Here is a 20,775-nt window from a genome sequence, read left to right as displayed (position 1 = left end):
GTACAAATGGCAAATTAGAAATCTTGATGTATTAATACACTTCCTATCCAACAAAAAAATGTGGAGTACCACATCTCATGACTTCAGCCTTACATGCAAGCAAATCAGAGCATGTGATCCTTTGAGGGATTAACTTATGACCTTTTGACATCACTACCTGTTGTGAAGGTTGCATTTGCACCCCATAGAATTGATGCATTGTGTCACGGCTTAATTATACTAGTGCACAGCTCAGTGGTGCACGCTATGTGTTTTGAACCAGTTTGATCTCTTGGGGTGAGGGGAGAATGGTGGGCAGATGATGTTAAGCTCTGAGGAGACTGACTGAAGACATGAAGTCTCGGTAGCTTTAAGGTGGCAGGTTGGTGTTTGTTGTCGCCAAGAGGAATCCAGCTCAAAGTCCCAAGAGGCAGACCTCTGAGTGACAACAACAAGTTTTTGTCCTGCACATTGGTTTAAATGTTGTCTTGCATCATAATGCATCATAATTACACTATAGAGGGAGAACTTTCAGGGTGAACAGCTTGTCTAGCTTTGCAGATCTTTGCTATCTTGGATGCTTTGTTTGTCTGCGCCAACATACCCATTTTCATTCCAAGCGGGGCGCTCTCAAGCATGCGCTGGTACATGACTGCCAACTCAGCAGGGTTGTCAGGGACCAGCTTGGTTCCCTGGGACTGGTACAGTCTCTGTTATGAGACACATAAAAAGAGCACCTGTTATGAAGAGGTCTGGTTTCTTTACCTCTGCAGTGTACAGTGTCCTTTTGTCTGCAAGGCATGGTTAAACACACCAGCAAAAGCAGCACTCTGACTTATTAACTCCTCGGTAGTCTGTGGCTGCATGAAACTTTAAACAGCGCCAATGGGAGGAGCTCAGCCAAATACTTACCTCCAGGTACAGGACAGCAGCGCAGGACTCATTCACGATATTGTTTCCATGTTTGAAGGCTGGAAGCTTTAAAACATAGTAGGAAATTGAAACTTGATTGTATTGCTTTTTAATCAATGCATTTCAGAAAAAACGTACAGAGACTATTTTAGTTAAAATGGTTTCTAGAATAATGAAAAGAATCAAATCAACGTACCTGTCCCCTAGGATTCATTGCTAAGACCTCCTTTGACTTGTGCTCCATTTTCTCGAAGGAGAACAGCTTTTGGTTGTAACCCTGCAGGTTCTTCTCCTCCAAAATGATCTGCACCCTCCAGCAGGGAGGAGAGCCAGGTCCCCACAGCAGAGTCATGTCCTTGGCCATGGTTTTAGAGTGAAATGATGCAGCTGACAAGCTAAAGAAATGCTGGTGAGAAGGAGGTAAGGAGTGAGTCCAGCTAGCTCCACATGCCTGGATTTTATAACAGAGTCCAACCCTCCACATCCGGATTGGAAGAAAAATGTCCCACCCCATTTTTCTGTTATCACCTAAGATCAACAACTTCACACTCCTTCCGAACAGGTTTAAACACTTCTCCTTTTGTTAACCCAAAGACACATGATGTGACACATCATGTGTCTAAGGCTTTCAAGTTGTAGATTTCATGAACTGCACTGTTGGCTTCAATCACTATTTTAAGGTTTATACGTCAAGTGTTCGTATCCACAGGCATTACTAAAGTCATGTGAGGAGGGGTGACTTCTCTTGCTTTGTGTTGAAACTCTTTGATTTCAAGCAGAAAAACAGAAACATGAGCCCAACAGAAAAAAAGTTAAATTTCATGCAGACTCTGAAAACTATATATTACTTACACATTAAAATTAAAATCAACACTTAACAAAATCTTTATATCAAAAAACTAATATTTAAGTGGTTGTTTATTGTGATGAAAAAACTTTTCAAAACAAATACAAATATAATCATGCCTTAAGAAAAAAGTGCATTGAATAAATGCAGCAATGAAAGCATTAGATTTTTTTGTGCACCTTATGTGCTTCTTCTGTTTGGAACTATTGTGAGGCATAGATATCTACAGTCATCTGTTTTTTGTGGCTGCATTTAGTTTGTGCAGGTTTTCCGCCTGCATCATAAAAATAAGAAAATATTTTGAACTTTGTCAGAACAGATCCGTGATTTTAGTTTTTAAACTGCAGGAATGTGCCTGTTTCCTGTTGCATGTGCAAGACTTCCTGAATTGTGCTGTTGAAAACTCATGGTGACTCAGCAGTTTTCATTCAACCTGTACACACAAAGAATGACATTTCTGCTGCTGTCATTAACATTGCACAAGCACATGCCTATTAAATGTAAATGACACCACCTGTTATTTATCTGACTTCAGAGCTTCATGGTTCAGGAGGCGCTGAGTGGAAGTAACCAACATCCACGTTGTTTATGCACAGCTGCAAGTTTCTCCATGCCTCTTCTCTGATATCTTGACTAAATGACTTGAACAGATGCCAGTGTCAATATGTATTGTAATGCATTCAACACAACATGAACTAACTGGGCCACTTTTGGGCTGCTAAATAAAAATTAGTTGAAAGAAAGAAAGAAGATGTTTTGCAGAAATCACAAGAAAAACATGTGGTTCTGTTAAAGCCCCCTCCCTGCAGCAACACAAAGCTGCCCACTATCTTCCATTGTTTTCCCGAGTTTTGACGAAAACACTGCATCAGAATTTCTCTGTAATATCAAGAACATGTGTGTACTGAGAATTTAATCTGAAGGTTCTCAACTCATGACACAGTTTTGTTATATTCTTTTAAAATCCTTTCCACTCAGAGACAAAAAGTCTACCTAAGCCCCAACTGGTATGCAGACTGGCTCTAATGAGCCCATGGAGAATTTCCAGAGTGCGTGCACAAACAACTTATTTTCATTTTTCATTTTCTGTTAACATAACATGTGCAATAGAGAGGAACATGTTGCAACTGATGGGTTATGTTAACTATTTTTTATTATTAAACTGGTATTTTTTATTTTTTATTTGTTTTATTTTTGTTTAATTAATAGAGCTGCAAACTTTCACACTTCCACACTGCAAATGGGATGCCCATTAAAAAAAAAAAGACTGCTTCATGCACCACCCAGTATAAATAGAAGTTGAATGAGTGGATGAATAGAGCACACAATACAGCTGATATTTCTTTACTGACAGTGGATATAGTGGCACATTTCATTTTCTAAATCATGAGATTTTTCTTATTCAGAACTTGTTTCTAAATAAAGGTCCATTTTTTTAATGATCTTTTTTCATATTTTCAACAACTTGATTTTTATTTTCAAATATAAAAGGTGGGAATCATGTAATCACCAATATAAAAGATTGAAATTAAGTCTTGCCGGTCAGGTTTTTTGTAACGACCTGACTTGTAAGCCACGAAATAAGCCAGGAAATGAGGCAAGACTTGACCAAAAATAATATTTAAATTTTAAAACTTATGAAATGTGCAACGAAATCTAAAGAGATATGGGATATGTAAGTTGGTGTTATAAGTGTGTCAGCAGCTGGATATGTAGTAATGTTTGCTGCAAGTGCTGCAAGTGTAAAATTCAAATTAATACGGCCTTATAGGTCACCCAAACAAAACATGATGCCAGTGAATGAGGGGAGGGGGTGAGTAAATTTAAACAGCTGTCTTTAAAGGCTGAAAATACCAGGGTAAAATAAAGCCCTGCAAATAATGCCCTGTCACACCCTCCACCATAAAAAGTCCCAATGCCAAAACCACAAGGTAATATCAATAAAACATGAGTAACATATAAAGCAGCTTCAAAACTTCCCATTTCAAACAAGCCATATACTGGAGAGCTTATCAGTAACTGGCTTTAACCAGTTGTTTCGTTAAAACTGACTTGACATTAATCACCAACTTCTGACTTCACTATGTCGCAATACCCCCCAAGATATGGAATATAATCAAATAAGAATATATTCGGTCACATTAAAGCTGGACAGGATGGGAAACATAGGGAAGTCTCGAGCACACAATGTCAAGCTAGTAGGACAAATGATCCATACTCATAGGGACACTTCTTTGAAGGTATTATACATTTTCCTTGTACAGCACAGTGGTGTTTTCATAAGGCTGCATCAAACATAAAATGCAAAATAATGCAAAGGATGCAATAGTGAACGCTCCGATTTATGCAAAGTTATAACAGCACAGGATGTTTGAGCCACCTTTGTACAGGGCTGACTAGTTTCAGACTGGCAGAATTCAAATTATAAAACACTCAGATTTTGTCCTGAAAAGCAATGCCGGCTTCCTCTGTTGTTGTTGGAAGACTGAAAATATCACCAATCATCACACAAAAGCAGCTATCATCGCCCAACTTTACAGTATCTGGTACAGCTCTCCGTCAAAGTATTTCATAAAATATTCACACATACATGGATGTTTGAGCCATGTAGATTGAGACCACAATGTGTTTAACTACGACTCAAGCACGCTTGTCTGCAGGAAAAGGAAACTTAGATGTTAAAGATGTCACTGCAAAAATACCATAGATATTATTCACCAATCTGCATACTGCTTCGATGTTTTAAAAACATTTCAGTACAATAAATTAAGACTGTGGATGAGCACACAGAAAAACAGAAAAAAATTCTTAAGTAATGGAGTTCAGACCGAAATACAGCCACAGACACAGGAAACATGAATATGCCAAAGCCAGGAACTACCGTGACGCCAAACACTACTCTCTAGATTTGCATTTAATTTCACTTGAAAATGTCACACCAGGTGAGGCAATCTACAACTTCAAGTCTTCACTTGTTGACACCAGTCAGACTGAAGATGGATTTTAGCTGCAAACGTTTCCATTGAAAATATTTAAAAAATAAAGAGTGCATGGGCCCACCATGAAACTTGCAAACTTAGAGTTTTGTAAAAATATATATTTTGAAAATGCTACCTCTGTAGGCGCTTAAGTGGTTAAATATTCAACCTTTTAACCCAGTTCCTGTGAATAAATTACATGACCCCCAATTTCATCCGTGCTCCAACAAAGTCCAAATCAGCATGTTTGTTGACATGGCTGAAAAAACTGGTAAAACTGAGATTAGGCAACCATGTCTTCCTTCCTCCGGGTATTGTGGTTGAAATTGGAATTAAAGAAGGCTGTGAGCCCAAAGAGTGAAATACCAGTCTGTAAATGTCATGCAAAGAAAACAATAATCCCTTAGTGCTCGTGTGGTCAGCATAATATCAGCTGAGATCATGGCTGCACAGGGAAGGTGGAACACCTCGGCTTTGAAGCAGATGACATTTTACCACGAGTTGCAGTGTCCTGGATGGAATGTCTTTCTACTAAGACGAACACGCAGACACTACTTTGTTTGCAGAAACATGAGAAAGATCTGCTGTATGGTCAGATCATATGACATTTATAATAATAGTGTACGTTTTACATTACTGGATTTAACAGGTTCTGCTGGTATACAGCAGTCTTTAAGTCGAGCCAGGATGTCTCAGCTGGAACAAGGTCTGGGCTTTTACTACACTAACTTTGTTCTACAGAGACAGTACTTAGATTATGTATTTTCATGTTTACATGTAGTTTAATTAATAACTCAGAGTTACATTATATCGCATGTGCATTCACAATGTTTATGCCCACCCAAGCCTTCAAAGCAGAGTGTTACCGATTACTGTGTGCCTTCTTCATTCTCTGCATAATACCCCATAATGCTTTATTTGCACGATCATTAAGGATTATTATTGATTGCTCTGAAAATGACTTTTTGGTGCTTATGTTTACAAGTTTCTATCTTCTTGATCATTAGAGTAGAAAACAGTAGAAAACTAAAACAAGTTTTGCTTAAAAATTCAAATGTATGTAGAATTATACATCATTAATTCAATTTCTATCCATTTTATGGGCCCTCCTAATAAAAAATAAATAAATAAAACGTCCCTCAGCATGATATTGCCACTGCCATGCCTTACTGTCGTGAAGTTTGCATCACAGATGCTGCTCAACATGTGTTCATTCATTATCTCATCTGATCATAGTAGTTTATTCCACGTGTTGAGGGTTGGGTTACTTTTTGAAGTAAATTATCTATAATTGTTTTCAAGTGTTTTATTTTCTTCCTTCATAATTTTTAATCCAACCTTTACAGAGAGTTTATTGGTCCTTATTGTGTTGCTTGCTTAGCACAGCTATAAACTCCAAGGCATTTCAGAAAAGGTGAGATCATGTGACACGCAACTTAAACCTCAATGAGCTATCATGTGACTTATGAGGGTAATTAAAGACTTTGTGTAAAAGGGGTGGATGCCCAAACTTAGAATTAGATTGGTTGAAAATTATATATATATAAATATATATATATATATATATATATATATATATATATATTTATATATATATGTTCTTCAGTTTCAATGGACCATTGTATTTGTAGTGAGCCTAAAGTAAATATTCTAATAAAATTGACTGAATCAACACAACTAACAAAGACAACTTTATTAATAATCCATATGAGTCAAGACCGATGGTTGATACAGATGGTTGGTACATTCTTTTTCAACAGCAACAAAATATCATATAAGTATTATTCTGTACTCAGTTACAACAAGCATGAATTTTATTAGGACAAAGCCTTATATGAAGAGAAAGCTAAAACAACGTTTTTGCAACGTGTATTTCAGATGTCACCGAGTGCCTCTTGTCCCTTGGGGTTCTCCAGCCAGTTAGGAGGCCAGCTGGCTTTGATGCTTGGCCGCTCCTTCAGCATGTCATGATACTCTGCCAGTTTAGGGTAACGTTTGCTGCACAAGCTACAGTATGGAGCAAAGAAAAAAAATTGTTGATCAAACCCAAAAAGCAAAAATGTTAACAGAATATTGTCTTTATTTCACAACTTTTTTTTTTACCCAAATCTGAAAAGTATGGCAACCGTTGGAAAGACAACGACATCGGCCAGGGAGAAAGACGGTCCCGCCAGGTAAGAGCCCGAGCCCAGCTAAAGAGAAAGAAGAGAAAAATAAAGTAAGTTTGAACACATAATTTTAGATAAAGTTAGTTTGTGTTCGTACTCTTGATTCACACACCTTCTGCAGGTAACCCTCCCAGCGTTGGATTTCAGTGGTCAGAGCTTCTTTGTTTCTCTTCCGGGCGGAGTCATGCCTCTCATTTTCAGGGACAAACCGGTCATAAAACATAGCAGATTCTGGAAAGAGGGTGAACATTATTATTAGACACACAGAGAAGCTCGTACAGCTGTCCTTCACAGAAGATTGGGCTGACACTCACTTTAACTTAACCCAAACACTAACTTAACCCCAACTGTAACCCAGAAATGAGTTATTTCTGCGTGATGACCGAGCTTTGGTTCCTATAAGCACTACTGATCCCCACAAGAATGATGATTATACCAAAAAAGCTTTGCTACTTCCAGTCTATACCTCCATGACTAAAAACTGCACTCAGTTAGGATCCTGCGGCTTTAATCACAATGAAGCATAAACTGATGACAGAACTATAAATAGAGTTTAAGAAAAACTCGATGAGTTTTTAACTTACTGAAATTTTCAAACAAAGTGAGACCCTCAAACATGCGTTGATACATCCGTGCTTGTTCTTCGGGGCTGTCTGGGATCAGCTGGTTTCCTTGGGACTTGAACTGGCTCTATCAAAAAGAAAGACAACGAGAGAGGGGGGAAAACAAACTTAATATATGATGTTTAATGAATCCTACAAAACTGTTCTTTAGCAGATAGGCTGGCTTCCTCACCTCTAGGTAAAAACAGGCAGCATAGGACTCATTCAGGATGATGTTCCCATGTTTGAAAACTGGAAGCTGAAAAAAAGTAAATAAATAAAATGAGAAACATGATATTAAAAGATTCACAGTAAATCTGAGTTACTCTGAAAAGCATGTATTGATACTAAGAGTTAATTAAGATTTTAACACATTTTAAACGGTGTACCATTAAAGAGTTAATTACTAATAAAAACAAATGGGACAATCACAAAATCAAACATTGTTAAGCTTTTCAGAAATGTATCCATTCCTTTTAAGTATCTATAATCTATCAATTATCTTCATTACCTGTACAATTTTAGCTTATTATTAACATTCAGTAATAATATTTCAACAATCTATTATTGCCCTATGGCTAGCCAACTGCTCTGCTCAGGTAACATTCATTTTAGCTTTTTATTTTATCTGCTATTAAGCAACACCTCACAGTTTTAACTACTTAATAGTCTGAGCTAACAATTAAATATGTTAACCCAGGCCACTGCCACACTTTTTAAGTGCTCCTCCACAAAAATCTAATAAAACATTTTTTTTCTCTACTACTTGCTTTGCATTCAACTGGTGGCCTATTTCAACTATGCATCCAGTTTATATTCAACCAGTATCAACTAACAGTCTGAAAACAAATAGTTTTTCTTGTTGTTTTTATGTGGTTATTTCGCCTTTGCGGATGGAAAGAGACTTTGCCGAAATAAAGAAGCGTGGATTAGGGCGAAATTGATGTTTTAATTTATATATATAAAAAAAAGAGGGGGTGGGGGGGTTAGACTCCGTCCATCCGGATCTCTGCCAGAAATGGTGCGCCCAGTGTGTCGTTACATAACGAGATAAATCGTCCCATTATCATGAGAAAACGATGTTTGGAAAAAAAAAAAACATGCGAGCACGATCGCTCTCGGCGTCCGTAATTACATAATATAACTTTAACAAGCAAAAAAAATAAAAATAAAAAAGCTTTTCGGACGCAAACACAGTAAAACTGTAGTTTCTATGTGGTATGCACGCTGTGTTTTTACCTGTCCCCTGGGGTTTAGATCCATCACTTCTTTTGACTTGTGCTCCATTTTCTCGAAGGAGAGTAGTTTTTGGTTGCAGTCCTGCAGGTTTTTCTCCTCCAAAACGATCTGCACCCTCCAGCAGGGAGGAGAGCCAGCACCCCACAGCAGAGTCATGTCCTTGGCCATGGTTTCAGGGAGGACGTGTACACCAACAGCGAATACGATGGTTAACAGGATGAATGTGTCTGAGAGGCTTGAAGTGTGTACCTTTATAGCAAACACACTCTGTACACAACTGGACTAACTGGATTAGTAGAATTAAGTTTACCCCCCCTCCACAAACACACTTTTTTTCTATCAAAGATCAGTGACAGTTAAGATAATTCCCATTCCTCTTGACAGGACAAACAGGATGGTGTGTACAAAATCACTAGACAATGAAATTCCGCAGCCTGCACTATTTAGTATAGTGAGGATTTAAACTTCCTGTTGTGATCCACAGGTATGCTAAAATGAAATCTTTAAAAAACGAAGGGTTGTTCTCGTTTTTTAAACCCCCTTTTTTCATGTTTTTACTCGTGCACATCACGTACAGGTAAAAAAAAAAAAAAAAAAAGCTTATGTTCTGGACAGCTGGAGAACTGAATAGTGGTTGCAACTGTTAATACTCAAATACATAAATAAAACTTTTAGAAAAACATTGTGGAAAAACAAATCTAGTTGCAAAGCTTTAAAAGTGAAGTAAGAGTTCATTACTTTTGTTTTCATGTTTCAAATTTCATGTTTGCATAGATAACAAAACATTTTCTGTTGACAAAACATGCAGAATAGAAAAATAAACCATTAATTAATGTGGTTTTACCCTGCAAACCTTACTAAGTTAAGCTTATCAAAAAAAAAAAAAAAAAACATTATTTTTTATTGGAAGTGACTCTGACATACAGAAAGTAGTGTTTCAGGTAGGCTGTAAAATCTACATGAAATGCAAACTCATGCTATGTCTGCAGCATTGAATACTGCGATTTATGCAAAGTCATCACAACATGGGATATTTGAGTTACCTTTGAGCAGAGTAAACCTGCTTCTTAGCAAGTCACACAACAGACAAATTACCTCCTCAAAGACAACACCTACCCTATTATTGTTGGCTCAACACATTATCTCTTACTCTCAGACTTTGAACACCATCAATAGAGTAATTTATTTTAATTCATGTGGCCTCCACGAGTCCAGTCTTTCTGTTTACAATAGTAAACAGTTTCTCTTTAAAGATTCAAATTCTGTAAATAATAATAACAACAATAGTTACTGTATACATATTCTACAGAGTCATTAATATAAGAAATAAAAAAAAAGTATTTACATATAGTTGAGTGGTGGGAAGCAATGTGGTGTGATGAGGTGCAGATAGACAGGGTGGTGGGATGACAGGAACTGAATTAGGTGTTATATGGATCTGTTATATAGTCTGATGGCTGTACTGGTGTAGCAACCTTGTGCTGCTCAGAGCCACTACAGCAGGATGCATCAGGTGGGTGGAGCTGTTCGTGATGGATGTTAGCTTGGCCATCATCCGTCTGTCTGCCACCTCCAGTGAGCAGCCCAAGACAGATCCAGCTTATTTAGCCAGTTTGTCTCTTGCTGTCTCTGTCTTTGCTGCTCCCTCCCCATCACACGATGGCATAGAAGGCTGCAGAGGCCACAACAGTGTCATAAAAAGTCCAAAGCACAGCTTCATGTTCACTGAAGGACCTTAGTCTTCTCAGCAGGAGGAGGTGACTCTTGCCTTCCTATATAAGGAGTCTGTGTTGTCTGTTCAGTCCAGTTTTTAGTTGAGGTGCACACCCAGGTACTTAAATGAGTCCACTATCTCAATGTCTGAACCCTGGATGTTCATCGGTGTGTGTGTTGGGTGGGAGAGGACTTTCTGCAGGAGTCAACTACAGGCTCCATGGTCTTTCTGGTATTTATTAAATAAGAGCAAAAACACATACCAGCAACCAGTCAGTACCAGTTAAAACAGAGTTAAAAGATGCTTCAAAAATAGCAGTAATGACCATATAAAGCTACAAAAGTTGAGTAAATTTAAACACATAAATGAAATATTGCACACATCGTGCACTGAATACACAACTGCTGCCGTATTTTATGGCTGACTTCACATTTTAATAGCACATTGTTGTGTTACAGTGCGGCAGAGGTGAGGACCCCATCATAGGACTCAGGAGGTAGGTAGGCAGGCAGGTAGGGGGTCAGACTGGTGCAGGAGCAAATTTAAATGAAATAACCAAGACATTTAGGGCCCACATGACAAGGAAATGCCACAAGGATCTGACAAACACTGACTTAAACCAAGGGGTATATAACAACTAACGAGATGCAGGTGGAGCGAATTTACAATGAGAACCAGGTGAGCTAATGAACAGGAAAATAAAAGAGACTGATGTGGGTCCCTGATGATATTGTTTGCTGTTGACAAACAATAGTGTTGGGCAAGTCCTCAATAGGTGGCAGTGTGACCAGAACAGTCCTTTCTGCTGACTTCACCACCCTCCTCTGACCTTATTTATCCAACACACTGCTGCTGTCATAATCACAAAACAACAAACTTAGACGGAACACCAGGTACACCTTTCAACACCGACTCTACAGAGATAGTGTTCTCCAAAAACTACAAATCCCCCCAAAAATCTGCCTACACTGTGGTAATGGGGGACATACAGGGAAATTGCTCCTCGCAGCCAATGGTGAAATCATGATGACAGTGAGTTAAAAGCAACATTTTAGAGCAGTTATTGTAGTGATGTCCAGTTCCTGTGATGTTATTTAAAACACAAAGCTGTGTGGGAAAGAACGCAACAAAAAGGGCTCAGCCAAGAATGGACCAGGGACCTTCTTGCTGTGATGCAATGAACGACAGAGTAGCCTGTCACAGGTCTAAAGAAAGTTAATTCCACTGTCTCAGTGTGTTTACAGGTGGCAGAAGTGATGAAGTGATAATTATTAAGACTTTTTTTCTTTTAATTTATGAGAACAGCTAGAGAACAAACTGGTCTCCCTTTTTTCAGAGCTAACTCAACAATAACAGAGTGCAACATCATGCTAAGAGTTTAACTAAACAGAGTTAGCAAGTCTTTTATTTGTTTAAACAAAAAAGCAAGTGCCTACTTTATCAGTTTTATTTCCCACTTCCATCACCAACTCACAGCATTACATGCAGCTGCAGTTTAAGTGACAGGTGGGAATGAAAATTTGGCTACCTGACTTCAAATGGGAAACTTCACTGCGCTGTGTTTCTGACGTTACTGAACACAGCTCAAGCCATAACTAACAACTGTCATTTAAGCCAACACTGAAATCAAAATATTTATGTTTTTTAAGAACATTTTAGGGTGGCACCAGACCACTAAAATAGGCCTAACGACAGCCATGGGGACATACATCCTACTCAAAATCCCAAAACATTTCATACAGAGATGGTTGGTTAATCTGTAAATTTAGCTATCACAGATCATGATTTCTCACAGCAGGACACTTTAGTAAGACACACTTCCATTTGGGCCCTGCGGTGCACAGTTTGAAATAAAAATAATATGCAGACATTGGGCAAGTTGTGGCCACATCTTAATTATCTAGTTCTCTTGCATTAGTTACTAATGCATGACAAGTTGATTCTTTTTCTATGAATGTCTCCAGATGGGCTCCTTAGGAAACAGCTGGAGGGGTGCATCGTTTTCATTTTGTCAAGTCAGACGAAATTTCCAAAAATTGTTTTGATTTCCCCCTAATGTGACTTAATTCTTCTTTGAAACTAGAAAAACCACCTCAAGCGAAACAATACTATTTTCATCTTTAAAGTTTCCATCGTCTTTTAATTTTTTTCTATCTTTCACATGTGAATTAAATCAACAATAGAAACCAGGCAAACATCTCCTTTAATATAACAACTAACACAATTCCTTGTCCCTTTTTAAAGAAATGAAACACACTGCACTTCGTCACTGCACCTCTATTTAAGGAGGGCATCTTTATTCTGTCAGCAAATTTATCCTCTATCCAGAATCAACCATTTGTTGTAACATATATGCCTAATTATTTAGCCTTTTGGTGGATGATTTAAGTGAACTATTTGTACATTTTACTGAGGTTATTACATGCATGCTACACTTAACTGCTCTCTTCGGCTGATTTCTAAGATTTCCTGAGATTTATGCGTCAATAAATAGAATCCAAATGCATGGTTGAAAGGCAAGAAAAAAAAATTGACAAAAACTATAATTGCGACCCAGTTGCGCTTGTTAAGTATTGTGTTTCAGAGAGTTTCTATAAAAAAATGTTCTGACTAAAGCAAAATAACTGACATAAGACAACTACTCATATTTCTGTAAAAGCTCCTTTATTAACCATTCATGTGAGTAGAAAGATGCATGTTAGGAAATGTGTGTGTGTTTTAGATTTCTTTAAGTGTGTCTTGACCCTTGGGGTTCTCCAGCCAATGAGGGGGCCAGCTGGCTTTGATGCTTGGCCTGTCTTTCAGCATTGCATAATACTCTCCCAGTTTAGGGTAGCGATTGGCACACAACCTACAGTATGAAACAGAAAGTTATTTAATCGTGAAAACCTCAAGAAAAATGCAAACAGAATGTTGTCTTTACTTCTCTGATTTTCTTACCCATATCTGAAAAGCATGGCAACTGTTGGGAAAACAACCACATCCACCAGGGAGAAAGATGGTCCTGCCAGATGAGAGCCTGAACCCAGCTTGAGAGAGAAAAAAATGAAAAATAAAGCATGTCTGAACTTATTGTTGCAGACTGACTGACTGTGTATTGTTGGTTCACACACCTTCTGCAGGTAACTGTCCCAAAGCTTGAGTTCAGTGGTCAGAGCTTCTTTGTTTCTCCTCAAAGCCGAGTCATGCCTCTCATCTTCAGGCACATACCAGTCATAAAAGATAACAGAAGCTGGAAAGAGCAAGAATGTTAAGATTAGACACACACATTCAAGCTTGTCCTTCACAGAAGATTAGATTGAATGCCACTGATTGTTACTAAACCCCAACATTAATCATAGTTAACTTAGTTAACTAACCCTAACCCTGAAATGATGTTTTACTGCATTAGGAATAAGTTTTGGTTCTGAAAAGGAATACGATCAATAAGGTTAATGATTATACCAGAAAAAAACTTAATAAACACAAACACACACACATGCTGCCAGTTGTGTAAATGTGCAAAAATGTGCAGCTATGTTCAAAACATTGCTCAAGCATTTACATTTTTATTAATTAAGTAATTAATTTAATTTACCATTAAATTATGATCTTGTCCATATTTCTTAATGAAGTTGGCATAATTTTCAAAAGTTGATGGTCACTGTAGATTTGAAGAGTCTTTTCCTTTTTTTAACATCATGTATTAATGAAAACAAAGATGACTTTTCAACTCATAACAGCTGAAAGTGTCTTTCGTATTACAGCAAGACGGCCGTGTCTTTTAATCACAGTGTGAAATCTCAAGCTTGGAATCCAACCAGAATGTAAAATTGGAAACATCCAAATTTACTGGCACACTGCAAGTACAGGAGGTCAAAGTCCAGAAGTTACTGTCCTTTGATTAAACTTAAATCATTTAACAATGCAAATAAGAACAAAAGATTTCCAATGACTCCTCTCTCTCAAGTCTTTTTAACTTGTCTTTTTAATACCAAGTCTTGATAATCATTCAGTTTTAAGCTACAACTGCATAGAGATGCATAATGTGGGCAAATGACAGTAATCACTGTGTGAACTGTGACATGTCAATACCATAATCATGGATGTTGTTTTATTTAGATTAAGGTTAACAGTGAAATTATTAATAAAAACTGCACTTAGTTAGCAGAACTGGGAGCAAATCTTACAGGAGTAGACAACCTTAATGTTCCAGCAGGAAGCAGGTGGTTAAAAAAATAAAGTGCAGATTATTGTGTGACCATAGTGAAGTGAAGAAGATGAGAAAAAATTAAAGCAGGACTGTAAAGCTCAAAGCATTGAAAAGGTTTTTTTCTTTTGTGTAACATGTTAAATGGAGTAAATGGCCAGCAAAGCACAGGATCAATGGAACTGGTGGAGTGTGTATTAATGGTGGGAAATTTGGTGGAAATGGTATTAAGAAACCAGTGTTACTCAATTTTAAATTATTAAAATGGGTTGATGACAGAATAATAAAATACAGATGAGTTGTTAACTTACTGAGTTTGTCATAGAACTGGAGACCCTCAAACATGCGCTGGTACACCAGTGCTTGTTCTTTGAGGCTGTCTGGGATCAGTTTGGTTCCCTGAGACTTGAACTGGTTCTGTCAAGCACAGAGGCAGATACATACTTGTTAAAATGTGCAATGTTAAAATTAGTCCTAACAGACGGACCAGCCCCCTCACCTCCAGGTGAAAACAGGCAGCGTAGGATTCATTCAGGATGATGTCTCCATGTTTGAAAGTTGGAATCTGAAAAAACAACAAATAAAATGAGAGACAGAAGCATTAACAGCTAATCTGAGGTATTATGAAAAGCATGCTGGGAGTCACTTAAGACTTATTTAGGCAGGTTTTTAATAAGGTAAGGGCTTGGTCTGATTTTTTTTGTTGTTGTTTTTTGCTATATTTTATGCTTGTTCTTGTCTCCCTTCTGTCTTATTTTTTATCTTGTTTTTTCCTGTATGTGATTGCTTTATTTAACTATTGTAAAGCACTATGTGGCTTTTAACCTGTAAAAAGTGCTATATAAATTAAATGGACTTACGTACTTTATGGTTATCCAACTGTTTTGCTCATTTAACATCCATTTATATGTTATTTTATTTATTTTTTAGAAGAAGTATGATTTTTACCTACTTAATAGTAGTGTGAGCTAACAATGAAAAATGTCATACAAGTCCATTACCAAACAATATCAAGTGTTTATCCACAGAATTAGATCAAACATTTCATGGTTTTATCTTGGCTAAGTTAACATAGTTGTCTGCTTAATTATTTAAAGAAATGCAAAAACTCATGCCCTATGAAATGTAGCATAACAAAACTACCAGCAACTCAAGTTTAGAGATAATATGCGTAAATGTTTATTTAAAAGACAAAATAACCATTTCAAACAATAACTATTTCAGCCTTATTCATAGCAATTTCATAGAAATATTATTAAATCAGATTCTGAACTATTTAATGTCACATTTAGTTAGTTATTTCATTCGTGAGCAAATATTTACAGGTGTGAAACTAAATTGTTTTTTTTTCTGTCCAGAATGGAGCCAATAATTGTCTAGGGAGAAAAAAAAAAGTATTCATGATGTATTTTTGTGTATCATCAACACTATTCATTAGCTTTAGTGTATGTGGTTATGGTTTTTTTACCTGCCCCCTGGGATTTAAATCAAACACTTCCTTTGACTTGTGCTCCATCTTCTCGAAGGAGAGCAGTTTGTGGTTGTAGCCCTGCAGGTTCTTCTCCTCCAGAGCGATCATCACCCTCCAGCAGGGCGGAGAGCCAGAGCCCCACAGCAGAGTCATGCTCTTGGCCATGATTTCAGAGTGGACTTTTACACCTGTGGTAACGATGGCTCAGAGTGCCTGCGGGGCTACACATAAATGTTTTTGGACCAAGTTCAGGCTGTAAAATATCTGGATTGGTGGAACTACGCCCCATCCCCTTTTGTTATCACCAAAGATCAGCGGCAAGTTCAGATAGTTCAAACTCCTCTTAACAAGATAAGTAAGATGATGTGTGCCAAATAACTGGAAAGATAATGTCTGTTGCCTGCTTTTTATTAAGTGCACTTTTAACTTTAGTGAGGATTTATACCTCCACCTGTTCAAATCCACATTCTCAAAACAAAAAAAGAATTAAAATGTAAAGAAAGGAATCTACTTTGCTTTTCTTTTCAGTTTGATCATCCTTCATCTCCTGAGACATACATTCTTAACTCTCAGGAGTTAATCCCCAACTTCTTTATGGCTTTTATCTTGTTTTATAAAGAAATGTATGAAACTTGATGATTAATAAGAAGCATTACTTCAGTGCGTTTGCAGAGGTGAGCTTTGCAACGACAGGTCAAAGACATGCTGTTTGAGCAAATATGTGCAACAACATACAGCATCATTAAATTGAGTTTTCTCACACAGAGGGTGTGGATGGGTAGTTAAGCCTTTAAAGCTGTCCTTTTCTTTTGGAAAATAAAAACATTAATGCTTCTTTAGTTTGTGGCTGACCTTAGGAAACAAGGAAAGTCCAAGCTGTGGCTCATTATGAACAAGGACGAGATAACTCTCTAGTACGGCCTTATTTAAGTGAGATATAAAGCAGAACTTTTTTTTTTATTAGAGGTGACCAACATAAAACACAAAGTTTTGGCCACAGATTCAAAATGAAAGGAAAAATCATGCTGAGGATGCAATATAGTGCTGTGATTTATGCAAGTCATGGTAACAAGGCATAACTGACTTATCTCTGAGCAGGGTAAACCGGTTTTATGCACAAGCCATAAAACACACATCATGACTACCTTTTCTATTGTTAGTGCAAACCTTTATCTCTTACTCTCAGACTTTGACTCATGTGGCCTCATATAACCCTACTATACCAGTTTACAACACAGTATATGCAGAAGACCCACATTTTCACTTCAGAGAAGAACTTAAACTCTGGAAAAGCTGCTGCTGTGATATCATGGCTACAGTAGATCGACGTTAGAGACACAATGAATGAAAAACTGGTCTGCTGCCAGTGTTTGTTACAAACAGCTTCACATAACTTGTGTTAATCAGATACCTCGGTCAAAAATGTGACAGAAACAAATCAGGTTGTGTATTAGTACCTTCCAACTATATAAGTACAGAAAAATCATCCAGCTAAACAAACTGAGCTGAGACTACATTTAAGTTTAGATGAATGCAACTAAAAGAAAACCAGAAGTGCTTTCCCAGATCCAGCTGAAATGCATTTCAGATGTCTTTGAGTGTTTCTTGTCCTTTGGGGTTCTCCAGCCAATGAGGCGGCCAGCTGGCTTTGACGCTGGGCCTCTCCTTCAGCAGAGCGTAATACTCTCCCAGTTTAGGGTAACGCTCTGCAGACAACCTGCGGAACAGACGGACCGTCTTTTTAAACTGAATTATCAATGAATCATCAATTATTTAAATAAAGAAACCTAAAAGAAAGGAGCAAACAGAAGGAAGATGATCTCCTTTTTACCCAAATCTGAAAACAGTGGCAACCGTTGGGAAAACGACCGCATCTGCCAGCGTAAAAGACGATCCCGCCAGGTGGGAGCCAGAGCCCAGCTTGAGAGAAAGAGGAGAAAAATACAGCAACTCTGAATGAATCAAGATGATGAGTTGCTTTGTGTTTGTACTGTTTATTCACACACCTTCTGCAGGTAACCTTCCCAGAGCTGGAGCTCAGTGGTCAGAGCTTCTCTGTTTCTCTTCAGGGCGGAGTCATGCCTCTCACCCTCAGGAACGTACCATTCATAGTAGACCACTGCATCTGGAAGGAAGAAAAAAATGAGTAAATTAAATAATCTATATTTCTAACACCAATCTATGTTATTCAAGACAACTGTTTGGCTGATTATTTGCTGTCCTTTATTTATGTAATGACTGTTTTCAGCAGTGGTCATCTGTTTATAAAAAAAGCAAACTAGCTCAGTTCAAGTTCAATAACATGAAAGGAACATTCTTAAAATTCAATATAACTATTTTTTTATGCTAACTTTAATAAAAATAAACATTAACAGGCTAAATTAAATCTTGAGTTTGACTAAGTCCATCTGAACAAAACAGTTTACCTCAAACTGTCTGGTTTTCAGCTTAAAAACAGACATTTTTTACTATTTTGCATCCGATAACGTTCACCTTCATAGCTTTAAATTAAGGAAATAAATAACTGAACTGAAAACACTGGATTAAACAATAACCCTGCCGTCATGGCAGCAACGGTAGCAAACCACCATCATGTTTCCGTCATACTTAGTTTTTCGTAGAATGTGAGCCCCTCGAACATGCGCTGGTACATCAGTGCTTGTTCTTCTGCCTTTTCTGGGATCAGCTTGTTTCCCTGAGACTTGAACTGGCTCTAAAGACAGACATACGAAGCTGTGACAACTGGGTAAAAAGAAGTGAAAATTAAAATTGAAGGACTACATCCCTCACCTCCAGGTAAAAGCAAGCCGCATAGGATTCGTTCACAATGTTGTTTCCATGTTTGAAGGACGGAAGCTGAAAAAACAAATAAAAGGATATAAAACCAGCAAGATTGTGCTATGTCACAATGGTTCCACTGGTTTTTTGCATACTAATGAAAATCTACTACTCATGGTTGTATTTAAGAAAAACAAACAGACCACCAGAATAAACCGACTCTCACATCATACTAGAGAAATAGTTCAAAGTTAAACTTTGCCTCCGTTCTCTGACTATGGCTCTATGTGAGATCTCTTTTACACAAAACATTTTTTAATGATCTGATCTTAGATAATAGATTAGTTTGCATGTTTTTAATTGAGACGTGGCACAGCACAGACTATTATTAGGAAACATGAGGAACTGTTTTAAAAACTAAGATGAATTTATTTGAATCCATCTGAACCTCAGTTATTTTTTATTCTAATTTAAATTACATGTATCACATCAGAAACACAACAAAGACAGGGTACTTTCATCTCAGGAATTTTGCAAGAGTGCGATGGTTCCTCTCAGGCCAAAGCAAAGACACCAGTTCATGCTTTTATCACGTCTAGATTATATTAGATGTAATGCTTTTCTTTCTGGTCTTCCTAAAAAAAAAAATCTATAAATCTGTTACAGCGTTTAGCGTTTCAGATACTCTTCTGCTGGCGAACACCTGAAAGAGAGTTTTTATTACTCCAACTTCAAAATATCTGCACTGGCTTCCTGTGTGCTTCCAGTTTGATTTTAAAATACTTTTATTAGTTTTTAAAGCCCAAAAAGTTTGCAGTCCTATGTATTTATCAGACTTGCTTTTAGTTTGTGAGCCCTCAGGTCACTGCGGCTGTTCGCTTGCTTATTTCTAAAATACTTGGAGAAGTATCTTTTACTTTTTTTATTCCTCACAACAAAAAACTACAGGTACTCAACACATTTTCATTCTTTGCACTATTAATTAACTTGTTTGAATATTTAATCCATGTCTTTCACGCCTTTATCAATTCCATTCTTTTAATGTCGTATTTTATTTTATCTTGAGTTGATTTTGTTTTTAATTTGTATTTCAGCTTAACATCTTTTATTTAGACGTCCAGTGTTTTACTTTCCCTAATGTGTTCAGTGAGTTAGGACGGCGCTTTTAGAGAACATGGCTTGTTTGTGCGTGCGTGTGTTTATACTGTGTATGTATGTATGTATGTATGTATGTATGTATGTATGTCGTGTATGTGTGGTTTCATTATCATGAAATAATAACAGGTGCTCAGCTCGTCTTGCAGCCTGTTGTATTTTAACTGCGAAGCTGAAGCCACGTCTACTTGGTTCACTTTCAATTTACAGATCACGTGACAAAGGCGGCCGCAGTGAAAGCTAACGATCCGTTAGCAAATTAAATAAAACCTTACCGATTTGTTAAAAGGCTTACGTGAGGTTCAAACACTGGGGAGTTAATTTGACATTGTTGATTTTGAGAAAATATCTTTTTTTTTTTTTATCTTTTTTTTCTTTTTTGCCTGGATTTTGGTTGCAGATGTGCATTAACCAGGTCAAAGAAACGATATACCCGTCACATAATTTGAGAAAGCGGATAGAAGTCTGCTGCTTAAGTCTGCTCCATACCTGCCCCCTGGGATTTATATCTAACACTTCTTGAGACTTGTGCTCCATTTTCTCGAAGGAGAGCAGTTTGTGGTTGTAGCCCTGCAGGTTCTTCTCCTCCAGCACGATCATCACCCTCCAGCAGGGAGGAGAGCCGGAGCCCCACAGAAAAGTCATGTCCTTGGCCATGGTTTTAGATTTAACTGGTTCTAAAACTCAACGCTTCGTCTGCAGCTCAACACAACACAGGACGGACTGTGTGCAGGGCAGATATC

General features: G+C 37.5%; 3 protein-coding genes and 1 long non-coding RNA gene across 6 annotated transcripts in view; 1 reads left to right on the top strand and 3 right to left on the bottom strand.

Annotated features, from left to right (window-relative positions):
* Nucleotides 1-1,333, bottom strand: part of LOC121656776 (glutathione S-transferase A-like) — a 3,003-nt gene extending 1,670 nt beyond the window's left edge. Inside the window, exons 1-3 of the mRNA XM_042011897.1 lie at nt 1,088-1,333; nt 892-957; nt 584-689 (exon numbers count right to left, since the gene is read on the bottom strand). Of these exons, the coding sequence (XP_041867831.1) occupies nt 584-689; nt 892-957; nt 1,088-1,255 (340 nt within the window). The 5' untranslated portion in view covers nt 1,256-1,333. The remainder of the gene's footprint in view (nt 1-583; nt 690-891; nt 958-1,087) is intronic.
* Nucleotides 1-14,428, top strand: part of LOC121656781 — a 25,041-nt gene extending 10,613 nt beyond the window's left edge. Inside the window, exons 2-4 of the long non-coding RNA XR_006013468.1 lie at nt 2,058-2,061; nt 5,124-5,128; nt 14,418-14,428. This is a non-coding gene — a long non-coding RNA (uncharacterized LOC121656781). The remainder of the gene's footprint in view (nt 1-2,057; nt 2,062-5,123; nt 5,129-14,417) is intronic.
* LOC121656777 (glutathione S-transferase A-like) lies at nt 6,395-9,009 on the bottom strand. The gene is made up of 6 exons (XM_042011898.1): nt 8,726-9,009; nt 7,680-7,745; nt 7,469-7,574; nt 6,997-7,115; nt 6,820-6,908; nt 6,395-6,723 (listed from the first exon to the last, which is right to left on the bottom strand). Exons 1-6 carry the CDS (start codon nt 8,891-8,893, stop codon nt 6,591-6,593), a joined length of 681 nt encoding a protein of 226 aa, XP_041867832.1. The 5' UTR covers nt 8,894-9,009; the 3' UTR covers nt 6,395-6,590.
* LOC121656778 (glutathione S-transferase A-like) lies at nt 13,082-20,775 on the bottom strand. 3 transcript variants are annotated; one of them, XM_042011901.1, is made up of 6 exons: nt 20,522-20,763; nt 15,128-15,193; nt 14,940-15,045; nt 13,553-13,671; nt 13,380-13,468; nt 13,082-13,290 (listed from the first exon to the last, which is right to left on the bottom strand). In XM_042011901.1, exons 1-6 carry the CDS (start codon nt 20,687-20,689, stop codon nt 13,158-13,160), a joined length of 681 nt encoding a protein of 226 aa, XP_041867835.1. In that variant the 5' UTR covers nt 20,690-20,763; the 3' UTR covers nt 13,082-13,157. The 3 variants fall into 3 exon arrangements, with proteins under 3 accessions (XP_041867835.1, XP_041867833.1, XP_041867836.1); XM_042011899.1 differs by lacking the exon at nt 20,522-20,763 and adding an exon at nt 16,097-16,341; XM_042011902.1 differs by lacking the exons at nt 13,082-13,290; nt 13,380-13,468; nt 13,553-13,671; nt 14,940-15,045; nt 15,128-15,193 and adding exons at nt 16,492-17,816; nt 17,931-18,019; nt 18,106-18,224; nt 18,707-18,812; nt 18,890-18,955 and having other exon boundaries at nt 20,522-20,775.

This window comes from Melanotaenia boesemani, chromosome 17 (assembly GCF_017639745.1).
Source record: "Melanotaenia boesemani isolate fMelBoe1 chromosome 17, fMelBoe1.pri, whole genome shotgun sequence".
NCBI lineage: Eukaryota > Metazoa > Chordata > Actinopteri > Atheriniformes > Melanotaeniidae > Melanotaenia > Melanotaenia boesemani.
Note: the sequence above shows the minus strand (reverse complement) of the source record. Positions and strands in the feature narration are given on the sequence as shown.